Raw genomic sequence first — 20,000 nt, forward strand, 5'->3', positions numbered from 1 at the left:
GACAACTGAAGCCCGTTTCAGACTTCTGGACCTAAAGAGACAACTGAAGCCCGTTTCAGACTTCTGGACCTAAAGAGACAACTGAAGCCTGTTTCAGACTTCTGGATCTAAAGAGACAACTGAAGCCCGTTTCAGACTTCTGGACCTAAAGAGACAACTGAAGCCTGTTTCAGACTTCTGGATCTAAAGAGACAACTGAAGCCCGTATCAGACTTCTGGACCTAAAGAGACAACTGAAGCCCGTTTCAGACTTCTGGACCTAAAGAGACAACTGAAGCCCGTTTCAGACTTCTGGACCTAAAGAGACAACTGAAGCCTGTTTCAGACTTCTGGATCTTAAGGGACAACTGAAGCCCGTTTCAGACTTCTGGACCTAAAGAGACAACTGAAGCCCGTTTCAGACTTCTGGACCTAAAGAGACAACTGAAGCCTGTTTCAGACTTCTGGATCTAAAGAGACAACTGAAGCCCGTTTCAGACTTCTGGACCTAAAGAGACAACTGAAGCCTGTTTCAGACTTCTGGACCTAAAGAGACAACTGAAGCCCGTTTCAGACTTCTGGACCTAAAGAGACAACTGAAGCCTGTTTCAGACTTCTGGATCTTAAGGGACAACTGAAGCCCGTTTCAGACTTCTGGACCTAAAGAGACAACTGAAGCCTGTTTCAGACTTCTGGATCTAAAGAGACAACTGAAGCCCGTATCAGACTTCTGGACCTAAAGAGACAACTGAAGCCCGTATCAGACTTCTGGATCTAAAGAGACAACTGAAGCCCGTATCAGACTTCTGGACCTAAAGAGACAACTGAAGCCTGTTTCAGACTTCTGGACCTAAAGAGACAACTGAAGCCCGTTTCAGACTTCTGGACCTAAAGAGACAACTGAAGCCTGTTTCAGACTTCTGGACCTAAAGAGACAACTGAAGCCCGTATCAGACTTCTGGACCTAAAGAGACAACTGAAGCCCGTTTCAGACTTCTGGACCTAAAGGGACAACTGAAGCCCGTTTCAGACTTCTGGACCTAAAGAGACAACTGAAGCCCGTTTCAGACTTCTGGACCCAAAGAGACAACTGAAGCCCGCTTCAGACTTCTGGACCTAAAGAGACAACTGAAGCCCGTATCAGACTTCTGGACCTAAAGAGACAACTGAAGCCCGTATCAGACTTCTGGACCTAAAGAGACAACTGAAGCCCGTTTCAGACTTCTGGACCTAAAGAGACAACTGAAGCCCGTATCAGACTTCTGGACCTAAAGAGACAACTGAAGCCTGTTTCAGACTTCTGGATCTTAAGAGACAACTGAAGCCCGTTTCAGACTTCTGGATCTAAAGAGACAACTGAAGCCCGTATCAGACTTCTGGACCTTAAGAGACAACTGAAGCCCGTTTCAGACTTCTGGACCTAAAGAGACAACTGAAGCCTCTTTCAGACTTCTGGATCTTAAGGGACAACTGAAGCCCGTTTCAGACTTCTGGACCTAAAGAGACAACTGAAGCCCGTATCAGACTTCTGGATCTAAAGAGACAACTGAAGCCCGTATCAGACTTCTGGACCTAAAGAGACAACTGAAGCCTGTTTCAGACTTCTGGACCTAAAGAGACAACTGAAGCCCGTTTCAGACTTCTGGACCTAAAGAGACAACTGAAGCCTGTTTCAGACTTCTGGACCTAAAGAGACAACTGAAGCCCGTATCAGACTTCTGGATCTAAAGAGACAACTGAAGCCCGTTTCAGACTTCTGGACCCAAAGAGACAACTGAAGCCCGTATCAGACTTCTGGACCTAAAGAGACAACTGAAGCCTGTTTCAGACTTCTGGACCTAAAGAGACAACTGAAGCCCGTATCAGACTTCTGGACCTAAAGAGACAACTGAAGCCCGTTTCAGACTTCTGGACCTAAAGGGACAACTGAAGCCCGTTTCAGACTTCTGGACCTAAAGAGACAACTGAAGCCCGTTTCAGACTTCTGGACCCAAAGAGACAACTGAAGCCCGCTTCAGACTTCTGGACCTAAAGAGACAACTGAAGCCCGTATCAGACTTCTGGACCTAAAGAGACAACTGAAGCCCGTATCAGACTTCTGGACCCAAAGAGACAACTGAAGCCCGCTTCAGACTTCTGGACCTAAAGAGACAACTGAAGCCCGTATCAGACTTCTGGACCTAAAGAGACAACTGAAGCCCGTTTCAGACTTCTGGACCTAAAGAGACAACTGAAGCCCGTATCAGACTTCTGGACCTAAAGAGACAACTGAAGCCTGTTTCAGACTTCTGGATCTTAAGAGACAACTGAAGCCCGTTTCAGACTTCTGGATCTAAAGAGACAACTGAAGCCCGTATCAGACTTCTGGACCTTAAGAGACAACTGAAGCCCGTTTCAGACTTCTGGACCTAAAGAGACAACTGAAGCCTGTTTCAGACTTCTGGATCTTAAGGGACAACTGAAGCCCGTTTCAGACTTCTGGACCTGAAGAGACAACTGAAGCCCGTTTCAGACTTCTGGACCCAAAGAGACAACTGAAGCCTGTTTCAGACTTCTGGACCTAAAGAGACAACTGAAGCCCGTTTCAGACTTCTGGACCTAAAGAGACAACTGAAGCCTGTATCAGACTTCTGGACCTAAAGAGACAACTGAAGCCTGTTTCAGACTTCTGGACCTAAAGGGACAACTGAAGCCCGTTTCAGACTTCTGGACCTAAAGAGACAACTGAAGCCCGTTTCAGACTTCTGGACCCAAAGAGACAACTGAAGCCCGCTTCAGACTTCTGGACCTAAAGAGACAACTGAAGCCTGTTTCAGACTTCTGGACCTAAAGAGACAACTGAAGCCCGTTTCAGACTTCTGGACCTAAAGAGACAACTGAAGCCCGTTTCAGACTTCTGGACCCAAAGAGACAACTGAAGCCTGTTTCAGACTTCTGGACCTAAAGAGACAACTGAAGCCCGCTTCAGACTTCTGGACCTAAAGAGACAACTGAAGCCCGTTTCAGACTTCTGGACCTAAAGAGACAACTGAAGTCCGTTTCAGACTTCTGGATCTAAAGAGACAACTGAAGCCTGTTTCAGACTTCTGGATCTAAAGAGACAACTGAAGCCTGTTTCAGACTTCTGGATCTAAAGAGACAACTGAAGCCCGTTTCAGACTTCTGGATCTAAAGAGACAACTGAAGCCTGTTTCAGACTTCTGGATCTAAAGCGACAACTGAAGCCTGTTTCAGACTTCTGGATCTTAAGAAACAACTGAAGCCCGTTTCACCAGCTGAGCCCTGATATGAGATACTGTACATGTACTTAAACCTTAGAGGAAGTTTCTGGTTCCCACTTCCCAAAACCATCCCCCTTTACAGCTGTTCCTGGTTCAGGGTCCTCTGTCCTGGTCCACAAGGCCTTGTTGGGAGTCAGTGGATCGGATCTGAGTCAAAGCAACATGCTGTCGGATGAGGTCTAGAGGAACGCCAGTCTGCCCCGGCCCGGCCCTCTGTAGCCAAAGGGCTGATCAAAAATGTAAAGGCCTCCACTCTCGTCCTCAGATGGAGGCGTGACGTGATTTGCCCTTCGGAAATAAATCTATTTTTCACTTGGTCCAGTATCTTTTTTCCCTGAATTGTGTGATAGTCACAGATTGTTATGCTTCATAAAGTCTGGATAGCAGATGAAGGATGAAAGAAGGACCGCTGTGTGTCTGAAACCTGCAGCTTCAGGACTTCTGTCAACCTGCAGCTTCATCACACTCCGGTCATTAAATCTGACACTGGTCATGCATTCCTCACTTATGAATAATTAAAACATGGACGGATGAAACTATATCTGTGAGGCCGTATGCAGAGTCTGCACGTTCTATAGAGAGTGAGTTTAGATGCTCACTCATTCATATAATACATATTTATGAAGCCACACAATGTATGAAAGTTTCATATTCAGTTGGAAATGAGTAATCATGTATTTCATAACTAGATCCATCTACTTAAATACAAATGGTTAGTTTTGAATAAAAGACTTGAATGTAAAAATAACCAAAATGAGATGGTGATCGTTTAAAGAGAGTTAAAAGAGGAGGAGAAGGAAAGAAAAGAGAGGAGATGCATTTCACTGACTGACTGGTAATGTGAGCTGGTCCTATGATCCATAACCACCACAAAGCCGCCTATCAAAGGTATTGATACCACCGTTGCTTCATATCTTCATATAAATACGACTCCTCAAATGTAAGATATGCCGTGGAAAGGTTGCCAGAGAATAAGAGCAGCATGGAGCTTTATGAAGATGACAAAGACCATAATACTATCAGAGCTGTTGAGGACTTGAGCTGCATATGGATACTCAAATACAGTTTTCACAAAGCTTGGAAATAACCAAAGAATCGTCCTCTCAAACATTTCCACGAGCCTTCAAAAGCACAAAAATCTAGTAAAAGTAGTTTTATGGATTTCAAAATAAAATGCTAAAAATAACCATTGATCAGAATATCAATAACTGAACCGGTCCCTTAGTTTCCATGTCGGATCCTCTCCACCTGTCCGATGACGCCTGTCTCTACGGTAACGGCTGAGTTTAGGGTTATTGTGAAATAATTATAAAGGTACAGATGCTTGTTGACAGGAAGCTCCTGAAGAAACTCCTAAAAGTCCCCAAAGAAGTCCTCCAGCCATGAATACTACTGAAAGTGTGTCCACCACAACAGTTGTGATACATAAGTAACCAATAAATGTAGAACTCCACATGGAGATGATAACCAGAAGAATTGTAAATGAGAATTGGTTCTCATTGATTTTACCTGGTTAAATAAAGGTCATATATATGAGAGAGAGAGAGAGAGAGAGAGAGAGAGAAGAAGGCGCAGCGTTACCAAAGAGAGCGCTGCCGGAGCGGCCCTTCCTCATCAGGTACATGGCCCAGGACAGGGGCCCGGAGCCGGAGAACGTCCCCGGGTTCATGCTTCAATCCTGGGGGCAGAAGCAGCAACAGCTGGGGGCCAACGTCCAGAACCCAGCGGAGGAGAGCCCGGAGGGTCAGGGTAAAAAAAGACAAAGAGGGAAAACAGCAAGAGGGAAGAAATGGAAGAAAAAATCAAAAAGAAGAAGGAACAAATAAATAAAGTGTTTTTTAAAAAACTTTTTATTGTCCAGTGTCTTGAAGCCAGACTCATTGGACAAAGACGAGCGGCAGCCTGTCCTCACCTCGTCAAGCTGCTTTTATACTCCCCCCCCCCACACACACATATTAGTGAACACAGAAAGGAGTGAGTGGAGGAGCCAGTCAAGCTTACTTCATCCCTCCTCCTCTAAAGCGTAGCCACGGGGGACACGACTCCACTTTGCCCTCGGGCTCTTCAAAGCTGCTAATTTCATTTAGCTACTCAAATGATTTTTCTCCGGTTCCTTCCCCCCCTCCTCTCCTCCTCTCCTCCCTCACCCCTTTTTCTTGCTTTTTTGAAGTTCTGGTTGAAAATTGAGGTCACGCACACCAGCAAGCTGCTGGTCCGTTCACACGATGTGATGGATACAGATGTCGTCGTCATGGTTACCATTAGCTTCTGCTGGTAGAGGTCAAACAGGAGCAGAGGTCACAAAAAACCAGCTAACTCCATTCCAGTCCTGAACTACAGCTTAACATCCACATGAGGAAGTGAGCTGAGGTCAATGCAAACTTGAAAGCTGAAAGTATATGGTGTTCCACCAATCTGGAAGAATCACGCTTAGTTTGGAGAGATAGTCTTAAAACATATAAAAAGGTTCTCCGTAATGCCAGAGCAGCCTATTACTCATCAGTAATAGAGAAAAATAAGAACAACCCCAGGGTTCTCTTTAGCACTGTAGCCAGGCTGACAGAGAGTCACAGCTCTGTGGAGCCGTGTATTCCTATAGACCTCAGTAGTAATGACTTCATGAACTTCTTCAATGAAAAGATTTGAACTATTAGAGGCAAGATTGATGATCTCTTGCCCTCAACTACTGCCGATCTGTCATCAAGAGGAGTGGCCTTGGAAATGTCTGTATGTCCTGGTGTATATTTGGATAGCTTTTCTCCCATTAACCTAGACCAATTGTCCTCAACGGTTTCTACTTCTAAACCGTCTACCTGTCTCTTAGACCCCATCCCAACGAGGCTGCTTAAAGACGTGTTGCCTTTAATTGGCACCTCTCTGTTGGATATTGTTAATGTGTCTTTGCTAACAGGCCATGTACCACATTCCTTCAAAGTAGCTGTAATTAAACCTCTCCTGAAAAAGACCACTCTTAATCCAGAGGTGTTGGCTAACTACAGACCGATCTCTAACCTTCCCTTCCTCTCTAAGATCCTTGAGAAAGTAGTCGCAAATCAGTTGTGTGACTTTCTACATCAGAATAGTTTATTTGAGGAGTTTCAGTCAGGATTTAGAAAACAGCACAGAGACAGCACTGGTGAAAATTACAAATGACCTCCTAATTGCATCAGATAAAGGACTCATCTCTGTACTGGTCTTGTTAGACCTTAGTGCTGATAAAGGACTCATCTCCGTACTGGTCTTGTTAGACCTTAGTGCTGATAAAGGACTCATCTCTGTACTGGTCTTGTTAGACCTTAGTGCTGATAAAGGACTCATCTCCGTACTGGTCTTGTTAGACCTTAGTGCTGATAAAGGACTCATCTCCGTACTGGTCTTGTTAGACCTTAGTGCTGATAAAGGACTCATCTCCGTACTGGTCTTGTTAGACCTTAGTGCTGATAAAGGACTCATCTCTGTACTAGTCTTGTTAGACCTTAGTGCTGATAAAGGACTCATCTCTGTACTGGTATTATTAGACCTTAGTGCTGATAAAGGACTCATCTCTGTACTGGTATTATTAGACCTTAGTGCTGCGTTCGACACCATTGATCATGACATCCTATTACAGAGACTGGATCAGTCGATTGGCATTTCAGGTACCGCACTAAGTTGGTTTAAATCCTATTTATCAGATCGATCTCAGTTTGTATTTGTAAACGATGAAGCCTCAATGACCACCAACGTTATCACGGAGTTCCACAAGGTTCTGTGCTTGGACCAATTTTATTTACCTTATATATGTATATATAGTTTCTTTGGGCAACATCATCACGAAACACTCCATAAACTTTCATTGTTATGCAGATGATACTCAATTATATCTATCGATCAAACCAGAGGAGACCAACCAGCTCGCTAAAATTCAAGAATGTCTTAAAGACATAAAAACATGGATGACCTGCAACTTCCTGATGTTAAACTCAGACAAAACTGAAGTTATTTTACTGGCCCTGAACACCTCAGAGATCAATTATCTGGTGATGTGGTTTCTGTAGATGGCATTGCCCTGGCATCCAACACCATGTAAAGAATCTCTCATCTACGTAACATTTAAAAAATCAGGCACATCTTGTCTCAAAAAGATGCAGAAAAGCTGGTTCACGCGTTTGTTACTTCCAGACTAGATTACTGCAACTCCTTATTATCAGGCTGCTCTAATAAGTCTCTTAAATCCCTCAGTTGATCCAGAATGCTGCAGCTCGTGTACTCACATAAACTAAGAAAAGAGATCACATTACTCCTGTATTAGCTGCTCTGCACTGGCTCCCTGTAAAATCAAGAATCACATTTAAAATTCTTCTCCTGACCTACAAAGCCTTGATTGGTGATGCACCATCATATCTTAAGGAGCTTGTAGTACCATATTGCCCCACTAGAGAGCTGCGCTCACTAAATGCGGGGCTACTTGTGGTTCCTAGAGTCCTAAAAAGTAGGATGGGAGCCAGAGCCTTCAGTTATCAAGCTCCTCTTTTATGGAACCAGCTTCCACTTTCAGTCCTGGAGGCAGACACAGTCACCTCATTCAAGAATAGACTTAAGACTTTAATAGTGCTTATAGTTAGGGCTGAATCAGGTTTGCCCTGGTCCAGCCCCTTGATATGCTGCTATAGGCTTATAGGCTGCTGGGGGATGTTTTAGGATACACTGAGCACCTATCTCCTCTTCTCTCTCTCCTTATGGATGAATTTACATCTCTCCATTGCACCTTATTAACTCTGCTTCCTCCCCGGAGTCTTTGTGACTTCACATCTCATAGGGTCCATTGGACCTGGAGGTGTCTGATGCTGGTGAACCGGCCTCCTATTGGCCCTGCTGATGCCCCGCCCCCCCTCCTCTCTACCTCCTTCTGTTTCATGGATTGGAGTTCCATTCATACATTGTCATATTCATGTAATGTGTTTATGTAACTCTGTAACTCTGTTCATCTGGTCACATGACATCTATTCATCTGTCCATCCGGGGAGAGGGATCCTCCTCTGTTGCTCTCCTGAAGGTTTCTTCCCTTTTTTCCCTGTCAAAGGTTATTTTTGGGAAGTTTTTCCTGATTCGATGTGAGGTCAAAGGTCAGGGATGTCGTATGTGTACAGATTGTAAAGCCCTCTGAGGCAAATTTGTAATTTGTGATATTGGGCTATACAAAATAAACTGAATTTAATTGAATAGAGCCAAGTCCAGTGGACCAGTTCACCAGACCTTTGATTGAGTGGACTGTGAGATGTTCAGGGGGTGTCCTCTCAAAGGTTCCTGAACCACACGATGACAACCCGTCTGACACAGTTTGACTTATTTAAACGTGTGGACTCGTTGTAGAGGAAGCTGAGCGGACTGAAACAACACACAGGGCTTCAGCTGCAGGATGAAGCGTGGTGTCCAGTACCTGTAAAACCAGTCTGGGTGCTGCTCTTCATGGTGATGAACTCTGAAGACTCTTGACCCATCAGTGGGCTCATAAACCACCTCACAGGATCCAAACTAAACCTTTAATCTGCTGGTTGAGACCCAATGGGAAGTAGAAGCCAAACACACACGCGCACACACACACATACACACACACACACACACACACACACATATACACACACACACACACACACACACAGACACGCACACAGATACACACACACGCGCTGGTGGACAGTGAGCTCCCCACAGTGACTACCCCAGAGGCCCTTTGGCTGGTGACATCACCACAAAGCTGTGAGCGACAGCACTGTAAACCTCAGTGGAAACCCCAGACCAACAGTGTGTGTTACTGGCTCATGTTGAGGTGTGTGTTCATCATGAGCCCAACCCCGGCCCACAAAGCTCAGTTGGTCCTGCATGTGGTTCTGGTCTGAATCGTGCTCTGGTGGGCAGAGACTCATGGTCTGGTCCAGCAGGACCACCTTACCCAGTGAGAGTGTAGTCCACGTCCCACTGGAGAGATGGAAGCTCCTTTAAATAAACTCTTTGCATACGGATTGGTGTTTGTTGGACTTTAGAACTGGACTGGGATCAGCCTGTACCTCTAATGTTCCTCCTGTAAAATAAGAGCCTCCTATAAGCTGACCTGGCACCTGCCTCAGTGTTTATAATAACCTGCCTCACACTTGTTGTATTAATGCATTGTTAAACTGTATATAAGTGTCTCAGGTTAATGACATAATAATGTTTTTTGGTGTATTTAGTCCATATTTCCTCATTTAGTCCCTTCCAGTGTAAATAACAGACCAGTACCATGGTCCATAAAGACCAGTGTCATGGTCCATAAAGACCAGTACCATGGTCTATAAAGACCAGTACCATGCTCCATAAAGACCAGCACCATGCTCCATAAACACCGGTACCATGCTCCATAAACACCAGTACCATGCTCCATAAACACCAGTACCATGCTCCATAAAGACCAGTGTCATGCTCCATAAAGACCAGTACCATGGCCCATAAAGACCAGTACCATGCTCCATAAACACCAGTACCATGCTCCATAAACACCAGTACCATGCTCCATAGAGATCAGTACCATGCTCCATAAAGACCAGTACCATGCTCCATAAAGACCAGTACCATGCTCCATAAAGACCAGTACCATGCTCCATAAAGACCAGTTTCATGCTCCATAGAGACCAGTACCATGCTCCATAAAGACCAGTACCATGCTCCATAAAGACCAGTACCATGCTCCATAAACACCAGTACCATGCTCCATAGAGACCAGTACCATGCTCCATAAAGACCAGTTTCATGCTCCATAAAGACCAGTACCATGCTCCATAGAGACCAGTACCATGCTCCATAAAGACCAGTACCATGCTCCATAAAGACCAGTGTCATGCTCCATAAAGACCAGTTTCATGCTCCATAAAGACCAGTGTCATGCTCCATAGAGACCAGTGTCATGCTCCATAAAGACCAGTGTCATGCTCCATAAAGACCAGTGTCATGCTCCATAGAGACCAGTGTCATGCTCCATAGAGACCAGTGTCATGCTCCATAGAGACCAGTACCATGGCCAATAAAGACCAGTGTCATGCTCCATAAACACCAGTACCATGCTCCATAAAGACCAGTGTCATGCTCCATAGAGACCAGTGTCATGCTCGATAAAGACCAGTGTCATGCTCCATAGAGACCAGTGTCATGCTCCATAAAGACCAGTTTCATGCTCCATAGAGACCAGTACCATGCTCCATAGAGACCAGTCCCATGCTCCATAAAGACCAGTTTCATGCTCCATAGAGACCAGTGTCATGCTCCATAAAGACCAGTGTCATGCTCCATAAAGACCAGTGTCATGCTCGATAAAGACCAGTGTCATGCTCCATAAAGACCAGTGTCATGCTCCATAAAGACCAGTTTCATGCTCCATAGAGACCAGTACCATGCTCCATAGAGACCAGTCCCATGCTCCATAAAGACCAGTTTCATGCTCCATAGAGACCAGTGTCATGCTCCATAAAGACCAGTGTCATGCTCCATAAAGACCAGTGTCATGCTCCATAGAGACCAGTGTCATGCTCCATAGAGACCAGTGTCATGCTCCATAAAGACCAGTGTCATGCTCCATAGAGACCAGTGTCATGCTCCATAAAGACCAGTACCATGCTCCATAGAGACCAGTGTCATGCTCCATAGAGACCAGTACCATGCTCCATAAAGACCAGTACCATGCTCCATAAAGACCAGTGTCATGCTCCATAAAGACCAGTTTCATGCTCCATAGAGACCAGTACCATGCTCCATAGAGACCAGTGTCATGCTCCATAAAGACCAGTTTCATGCTCCATAGAGACCAGTGTCATGCTCCATAAAGACCAGTGTCATGCTCCATAAAGACCAGTGTCATGCTCCATAAAGACCAGTGTCATGCTCCATAAAGACCAGTGTCATGTTCCATAGAGACCAGTGTCATGCTCCATAAAGACCAGTGTCATGCTCCATAAAGACCAGTGTCATGCTCCATAGAGACCAGTGTCATGCTCCATAGAGACCAGTACCATGCTCCATAAAGACCAGTACCATGCTCCATAAAGACCAGTGTCATGCTCCATAGAGACCAGTGTCATGCTCCATAAAGACCAGTGTCATGCTCCATAAAGACCAGTTTCATGCTCCATAGAGACCAGTACCATGCTCCATAGAGACCAGTGTCATGCTCCATAAAGACCAGTTTCATGCTCCATAGAGACCAGTGTCATGCTCCATAAAGACCAGTGTCATGCTCCATAAAGACCAGTTTCATGCTCCATAGAGACCAGTGTCATGCTTCATAGAGACCAGTACCATGCTCCATAAAGACCAGTGTCATGCTCCATAGAGACCAGTACCATGCTCCATAAAGACCAGTGTCATGCTCCATAGAGACCAGTACCATGCTCCATAAAGACCAGTGTCATGCTCCATAGAGACCAGTGTCATGCTCCATAAAGACCAGTACCATGCTCCATAAAGACCAGTTTCATGCTCCATAAAGACCAGTACCATGCTCCATAAAGACCAGTGTCATGCTCCATAGAGACCAGTACCATGCTCCATAAAGACCAGTACCATGCTCCATAAAGACCAGTGTCATGCTCCATAGAGACCAGTACCATGCTCCATAAAGACCAGTGTCATGCTCCATAGAGACCAGTGTCATGCTCCATAGAGACCAGTACCATGCTCCATAAAGACCAGTGTCATGCTCCATAGAGACCAGTGTCATGCTCCATAAAGACCAGTGTCATGCTCCATAGAGACCAGTGTCATGCTCCATAAAGACCAGTGTCATGCTCCATAGAGACCAGTGTCATGCTCCATAGAGACCAGTGTCATGCTCCATAAAGACCAGTGTCATGCTCCATAAAGACCAGTGTCATGCTCCATAGAGACCAGTACCATGCTCCATAAAGACCAGTGTCATGCTCCATAAAGACCAGTACCATGCTCCATAAAGACCAGTGTCATGCTCCATAGAGACCAGTACCATGCTCCATAAAGACCAGTACCATGCTCCATAAAGACCAGTGCCATGCTCCATAAAGACCAGTGTCATGCTCCATAAAGACCAGTACCATGCTCCATAAAGACCAGTACCATGCTCCATAAAGACCAGTGTCATGCTCCATAAAGACCAGTGTCATGCTCCATAGAGACCAGTCCCATGCTCCATAAAGACCAGTACCATGCTCCATAGAGACCAGTGTCATGCTCCATAGAGACCAGTGTCATGCTCCATAGAGACCAGTCCCATGCTCCATAAAGACCAGTGTCATGCTCCATAGAGACCAGTCCCATGCTCCATAGAGACCAGTGTCATGCTCCATAGAGACCAGTGTCATGCTCCATAAAGACCAGTGTCATGCTCCATAAAGACCAGTGTCATGCTCCATAAAGACCAGTGTCATGCTCCATAAAGACCAGTACCATGCTCCATAAAGACCAGTGTCATGCTCCATAGAGACCAGTGTCATGCTCCATAGAGACCAGTCCCATGCTCCATAAAGACCAGTACCATGCTCCATAGAGACCAGTGTCATGCTCCATAGAGACCAGTACCATGCTCCATAAAGACCAGTGTCATGCTCCATAGAGACCAGTACCATGCTCCATAAAGACCAGTGTCATGCTCCATAGAGACCAGTACCATGCTCCATAAAGACCAGTACCATGCTCCATAGAGACCAGTGTCATGCTCCATAGAGACCAGTACCATGCTCCATAGAGACCAGTGTCATGCTCCATAGAGACCAGTACCATGCTCCATAAAGACCAGTGTCATGCTCCATAGAGACCAGTGTCATGCTCCATAGAGACCAGTCCCATGCTCCATAAAGACCAGTGTCATGCTCCATAAAGACCAGTCCCATGCTCCATAAAGACCAGTCCCATGCTCCATAGAGACCAGTACCATGGTCCACAACAGACCCAGGGTCAGCTAGTCGTGATCCAATGTTGCCTCTCAAAAAATCAGGATAATATATCAGTTATATTTCATGTCTCAAGTATTCATCCAGTTTACAGAGTTTTTCAGGTTTCAGGTTACACACGATAACCAGGAAGAGGAAGAGGAAGAGAAGCGAAAGAGGAAGAGGAAGACAAGTGAAAGAGGAAGAGGAAGAGGAAGTCAAAAAGAAGTGACACCTCTCTCTCTCTCTGCCCGCGGCTGTTTGGCCCTGTAGTCCCTGAGCTGAGGCCACCCTGAGGCCAGAGACAGAGGATCAATACACACACACACACACGCACGCACACACGTGTCAATGTATACAATTGTCAATGTGTCAATTTGTAAATGTGTAAATGTGTAAATGTGTCAAAAAGTGTAAATGTGTCAATGTGGGGCCCTCGGAGAAAACTAGACACGGTCCACTCCAGATTAATAAGAACAGCAAATAAAAAGGTTGGTTTGCTATTTAAATGACACACACACACATACACACACACACACACGCACACACACACACACACACACACACACACACACACACACACACACACACACAGTTCAGACACTTCAGAGCTCAGTAGATTTGTATTGAAGCACTCTCATCAATTGATCAATGACGGAGAAGTTATCAATTGTCTCTAGTTAACAGAGCAGCAGATTCTACCACACACACACACACACACACACACACTTCGTCTATAATTCATGGGGTGTATTTTGCGGATGCAGTTAACTGCCGCTTAAAAGTAATTAATTGATTTTCTGACATATCAGTTAGCAGCAGCACCAAACGACACACACACACACACACACACACACACACACACACACACACACACACACACACACACACATGGGTTATATATATGGCTAAATAAAGTCTTTATTATTAATCTTATTGTGAATATTGTACATACAAAGCTTTATTCAATACTACCTGCTGGATTGCTTTATGGCACCGAGGGTGGTGCTTTATGGCACCTTGTAAAGCCGCCAGTGTTTCTACCGGCGGCAGATGGAGGAAGAAGTGAAATGCTGATTGTCCCTAAAGGTCAGCAGAGGTCACCACAAGGATTAAAGAGGACCTGCTCGCTCTATGTTAACATAACTTTAATTTAACATTAATAAACACGTCTGGTCCTCACCCTGACGTTGTGTGACATCTAGTATTTCCTTATCTTGTAAGCTGGAGACAGGAACAGGAAGTGGCGGTGTGTAACCAATCAGCTGGCCTGCTAACTCCATTGAACAGGACTGTGGGGCAACATAAGGGAAACATCTCATTGGGAAACTGCTTGGTGTTTTCTCAGATTCAAACCAGACCATAATAATGACAGGTTGCTGCTACCAGGAGGCGTGTACATGTCAACAGGAGTGGTACCTGATTGGCTGCAGGTTCCCCAACTTTTAGTTTGACAGATTGTGTCAGACATTGCGTGGCACCTCAGCATTAGTCCTGTGTGTGTGTGTGTGTGTGTGTGTGTGTGTGTGTTTAATTATTTAACCGGCCTCTGTGATGAGAGGAGGTGGACTTATTCCTGCTAAACTCAAAATTGATTTTCTGACAAGAAATGTAGGAGAGATAGAGAGAGAGAGAGATGGAGAGAGAGAGAGAGAGACAGAGAGAGAGAGAGAGAGAGAGACAGAGAGACACGGAGGGAGAGAGAGACGGAGAGAGAGAGATGGAGAGAGGGAGAGAGAGAGACAGAGAGAGAGAGGAAGATAGAAGAGCCTCAGGCTGTGTTTAGTGCAGTTTGAATGGCTGAGCAGGTGCATTAGAGCAGAAACCTTTAGCTCTCTCACACACACACACGCACGCACACACACACACACACACACACACACACACACACACACACACACACACATACACACATTGCCGGCTGGACAGTGAACATGGACGTCACAACTGATCAGAAGCGTTTACTGCAAAGACGTACGATTCTGTCCATTGCGTGTGTGTGAAGTGTGTGTGAAGAGACAAGTGAACACACACTTCCCTCTCCATCATAATGGAGCTTCTAAAATAACACTTTTACAAATTCAACTTCTGTGGACCGACCAAAGTCTCAAAAACCCTGCTGGAGAATTGTCCCAGACCCATCAAAGATAATCTATGATATCATATTTCTGTTCACGATGATGTTTAGAGACAGAACAGCGTGGCTGGAGTCACCTGTGATGTCATAACAGTCCAACCAATCAAAGAGCTGTTGCACTTCCAACAAGACCTTTGCTGTTTTCCCACCAAACACTACGCTCTTCTGGTTGTATAGAAGACTATCCTTCATGTGTTAAAGCTGCATTCTCTGTCCTGACCACCAGGGGGCGACTCCTCTGGTTGTATAGAAGTCTATGCTACATGTGTTAAAGCTGCATTCTCTCTCCTGACCACCAGGGGGCGACTCCTCTGGTTGTATAGAAGTCTATGCTACATGTGTTAAAGCTGCATTCTCTCTCCTGACCACCAGGGGCGACTCCTCTGGTTGTATAGAAGTCTATGCTTCATGTGTTAAAGCTGCATTCTCTCTCCTGTATACGGTCTCTCTATGTCACTCCTTTACATTCTAAATAAGTAACGTCTGTTCATTGGTTATGAAAAAATCTACATGGCGATGGACGTAATCCAAGATGGCCACAGAAAGAACGATGAATTCAAGGCTTGAAAGCATAAGTCCAATGGGTCCACTTATTATGTACAGTTGATGGTTGTTACCAACAGACTCTATGGTTTTTACCAACAGAGTCTATGGTTGTTACCAACATACTCTATGGTTTTTACCAACAGAGTCTATGGTTGTTACCAACATACTCTATGGTTTTTACCAACAGAGTCTATGGTTATTACCAACAGACTGTATGGTTGTTACCAACAGACTCTATGGTTTTTACCAACAGAGTCTATGGTTGTTACCAACAGACTGTATGGTTGTTACCAACAGAGTCTATGGTTGTTACCAACAGAGTCTATGGTGTTACCATCATACTCTATGGTTGTTACCAACATAGTCTATGGTTGTTACCAACAGAGTCTATGGTTGTTACCAACAGACTCTATGGTTGTTACCAACAGAGTCTATGGTTGTTACCAACATACTCTATGGTTGTTACCAACATACTCTATGGTTGTTTCCAACATACTCTATGGTTGTTCCCAACATACTCTATGATTGTTACCAACAGAGTCTATGGTTGTTACCAACAGAGTCTATGGTTGTTACCAACAGACTCTATGGTTTTTACCAACAGAGTCTATGGTTGTTACCAACATACTCTATGGTTTTTACCAACAGAGTCTATGGTTATTACCAACAGAGTCTATCGTTGTTACCAACAGAGTCTATGGTTGTTACCAACAGAGTCTATGGTTGTTACCAACAGAGTCTATGGTTGTTACCAACAGAGTCTATGGTGTTACCATCATACTCTATGGTTGTTACCAACATAGTCTATGGTTGTTACCAGTCTATGGTTGTTACCAACAGACTCTATGGTTGTTACCAACAGACTATATGGTTGTTACCAACATACTCTATGATTGTTACCAACAGAGTCTATGGTTGTTACCAACAGACTGTATGGTTGTTACCAACAGAGTCTATGGTTGTTACCAACAGAGTCTATGGTTGTTACCAACAGAGTCTATGGTGTTACCATCATACTCTATGGTTGTTACCAACATAGTCTATGGTTGTTACCAACAGAGTCTATGGTTGTTACCAACAGACTCTATGGTTGTTACCAACAGAGTCTATGGTTGTTACCAACATTGTCTATGGTTGTTACCAACAGAGTCTATGGTTGCTATCAACATTCTCTATGGTTGTTACCAACAGAGTCTATGGTTGTTACCAACAGAGTCTATGGTTGCTATCAACATTCTCTATGGTTGTTACCAACATACTCTATGGTTGTTACCAACAGAGTATATGGTTGTTACCAACAGAGTCTATGGTTGTTACCAACAGACTCTATGGTTGTTACCAACAGACTCTATGGTTGTTACCAACAAAGTCTATGGTTTTTACCAACAGAGTCTATGGTTGTTACCAACAGAGTCTATGGTTGTTACCAACAGACTGTATGGTTGTTACCAACAGAGTCTATGGTTGCTACCAACATTCTCTATGGTTGTTACCAACATAGTCTATGGTTGTTACCAACAGAGTCTATGGTTGTTACCAACAGAGTCTATGGTTGTTACCAACAGAGTCTATGGTTGTTACCAACAGACTATATGGTTGTTACCAACAGAGTCTATGGTTGTTACCAACAGAGTCTATGGTTGTTACCAACAGACGGCATCTTTCACCGCTGCTTTGTGCCTCTTGTGGAAGTCCCAGAACCAACAGGAAACCAAATACTGTGTGTCTGGGTTCACAAGGCCAGGAGGCTTTTCACCTCAAAGGCCTGTCTCTACATTGACTTTACAGCCATGCTAACAGCTCTGTGAGGCTGTACAGAGGCACATTGGTGCTACGAGCTAAATGCTAACATCCTGTTTCTTAAATTCCCAAAATGCCTTCAACACAGGTTGTTACTCCAGTCTTCCTTTATCTGTCCTCCTGTCTAAACCGACACACTTTTAATGGTCATCAAGAATGAATGTGACATCGCCTCAGAGCGTCCCAGGGTGCATCAGTGTTTCTACAGATCATTTGGGGTCAAGTGAACCTGGATTTCTCTGGAAAAGAAGACCTTCTGTTGCAAGGCACGATAAAACGGGAGCAGGATGAACAGATGTGATGAAGTGAGGGAGCAATGAAGTTAAACTCCTCCTCACCTCCTCACACCTGGCCGGCCACCGCGGGAAGAAGGCGTGTCTGTTGATTTGGAAAGGTACAGATATTATTTGACGCAGCCCTCTAAACCCCTCCCATGTGATCCTTTGTTGCATCATATCCTCTCAGCTTTGTTTTTTAATGATATTTAAGTATCATATAGTTGTGTATAATGATGTTCCTTATCTAAGCAGATCTGATGAAAGAGGGAGCAGCAGGGGTGTGTGGATGGAGGACAGAGTGTTGTGTTTCTTAAACAAAGGTACAGGACATGTGTTTTAGCTGTGAACTAAATTATGTATTGTGGTGAAACACATCATGGTGTTTATATTGACTTTGTGAAAATAGGTGATTTTTAAAATAATAATTTTTGCCCAACAAATGTTTGCATTGGACTTTTCAGCAAAGAATAGACACAAAAAATACTTTTTATTACTTCATATTAGCCTTGTTTCACTCTTTCAAAAACACACAATGCCACCAAGGCCACGTCTGACATCCAGACGTCCTGTTAGGACCTATGTCATGACATTTAAATAAAAAGGCTAGTGGATGTCGCTGAGCACATCGTGCCTCACACAGCCACCGGGGCTAAAAGCCACCCGACTCCATTGACACATCCGGTAAGAACACTCGCTTCTGGTTTCTGCCTCGACCAGTTAGTTATGTTAGTTCATTGTGTGACTTTGGGATCCGAACTCAAGAACATTGCATAGCTGGTAAACTGATAGATTGGTAGTCTAGTCCATCTAAGTTATTTATGTAATACTGTGACTATAAAGATGCATTCTGTTCATTTCCTTTGTGCAGTCGATGGACATGGAGCTGACGGGAAGTAAACATGGACCCAAGTTGTTGTCTTGTTCTGCATTTTTGTGGAAATATGAATCAGTGTCATCATGCAGAAAGCAACGTCTTCATCTGATTTGAATAAATAAGCTACAGAATGATAGAACTATTAAAGTCTGACGTTGATGTGGCCTCGGACGTCCACCTGGCTTTGAGAGCAGTTCCTGGAAGTGGTACATCCACAGAACTAGCATGCTCCAGCATTTTAGAACCTTAAAACTGTAGTTCTACTTTAGTTTGAAAGACAGGTTCTTCTTCTGCAGAAAAGGACCATCGTTTAAAGATTCAAAGGATATACTGGTCTAATTCCGGCTGCTTTTGGTGCACCTGTGTGTCCCAGGTCCAGGTTTCCCACGACCAGAGAACACTGTTCATGACTAACAGGCACACACTGTGATACTAACACCTCAATCCAGCATCACTGTAGACCGCCACGGGATCAATGGCTGTTCCACGGCATCGGTCAAGAAAAGGAGACGCCATTCACACCCCTCTAGTTCCTCCATGCTTCTTGTAGCGTGCACGCGTGTATGTGTGTGTGCATGTTTGCATGCAAAGGAACCTGGAAGTGGAAGGAACCAGCGGAAAGAGCCAATCAGACAGCCTGAACCCGACCACACGGGGACACACAAACGAGTCCCAAACGAGCCAATGAATAAATCAGAAGGCTTAGTCGCTGCAGAATTTACAATACGGAATAGAAGGGCGCTAATGGGTGTGAGGCACACACACACACACACACACACACACACATTGAGGCAACACTTTGCATTCACTTGTTAACCACAATGTGGGGACAAATGGGGATGGAAGGAAGGAACGGGGTGAGGAGGAGTGAGAAAAGGGTGAGGCGACTCTTTGCATGACTTCTTCGTTAACCACAGGACTGAAGGGACCTCGCCTCGCACAGGACCCCCGTCCCACCAGACTCCACAGACACTCTCCCCCCATCTCGCCCATTAAGGGGAACCAGTGCGGTTTGGAGGAGAACGGGTTGGAAACATCGCAGAAGCTCCGGATGATCAGAGGCTTCATCGATCGCCAGATGTTCGCTGGTGGCGGTTTCTGGAAACTTCAGAGGAGGTTACAGTCAACGGGGAAGTGTAGTGAAGCAAAGAGGGCGGAGGAGGACATGAGGAGGACAGGAGGAGGACAGGCAGGAGG

General features: G+C 44.8%; 1 protein-coding gene across 4 annotated transcripts in view; it reads right to left on the bottom strand.

Annotated features, from left to right (window-relative positions):
- runx1 (RUNX family transcription factor 1) overlaps window positions 1–20,000 on the bottom strand; it is a 58,995-nt gene that overhangs the window by 24,222 nt on the left and 14,773 nt on the right. Inside the window, exons 3-4 of one of the 4 annotated variants that reach the window (XM_034555452.1) lie at window positions 14,352–14,460; window positions 4,842–4,960 (exon numbers count right to left, since the gene is read on the bottom strand). The exons of 1 other annotated variant lie outside the window; for it this stretch is intronic. In XM_034555452.1, coding sequence (XP_034411343.1) covers window positions 4,842–4,929 — 88 coding nt within the window. In that variant the 5' untranslated portion in view covers window positions 4,930–4,960; window positions 14,352–14,460. Of the gene's footprint in view, window positions 1–4,841; window positions 4,961–13,403; window positions 13,419–14,351; window positions 14,461–20,000 lie in introns of those variants that run through there. 2 more of the 4 variants (XM_034555446.1, XM_034555460.1) reach the window with 2 other exon arrangements.

The sequence above is a fragment of the Cyclopterus lumpus genome, chromosome 2 (assembly GCF_009769545.1).
Source record: "Cyclopterus lumpus isolate fCycLum1 chromosome 2, fCycLum1.pri, whole genome shotgun sequence".
NCBI lineage: Eukaryota > Metazoa > Chordata > Actinopteri > Perciformes > Cyclopteridae > Cyclopterus > Cyclopterus lumpus.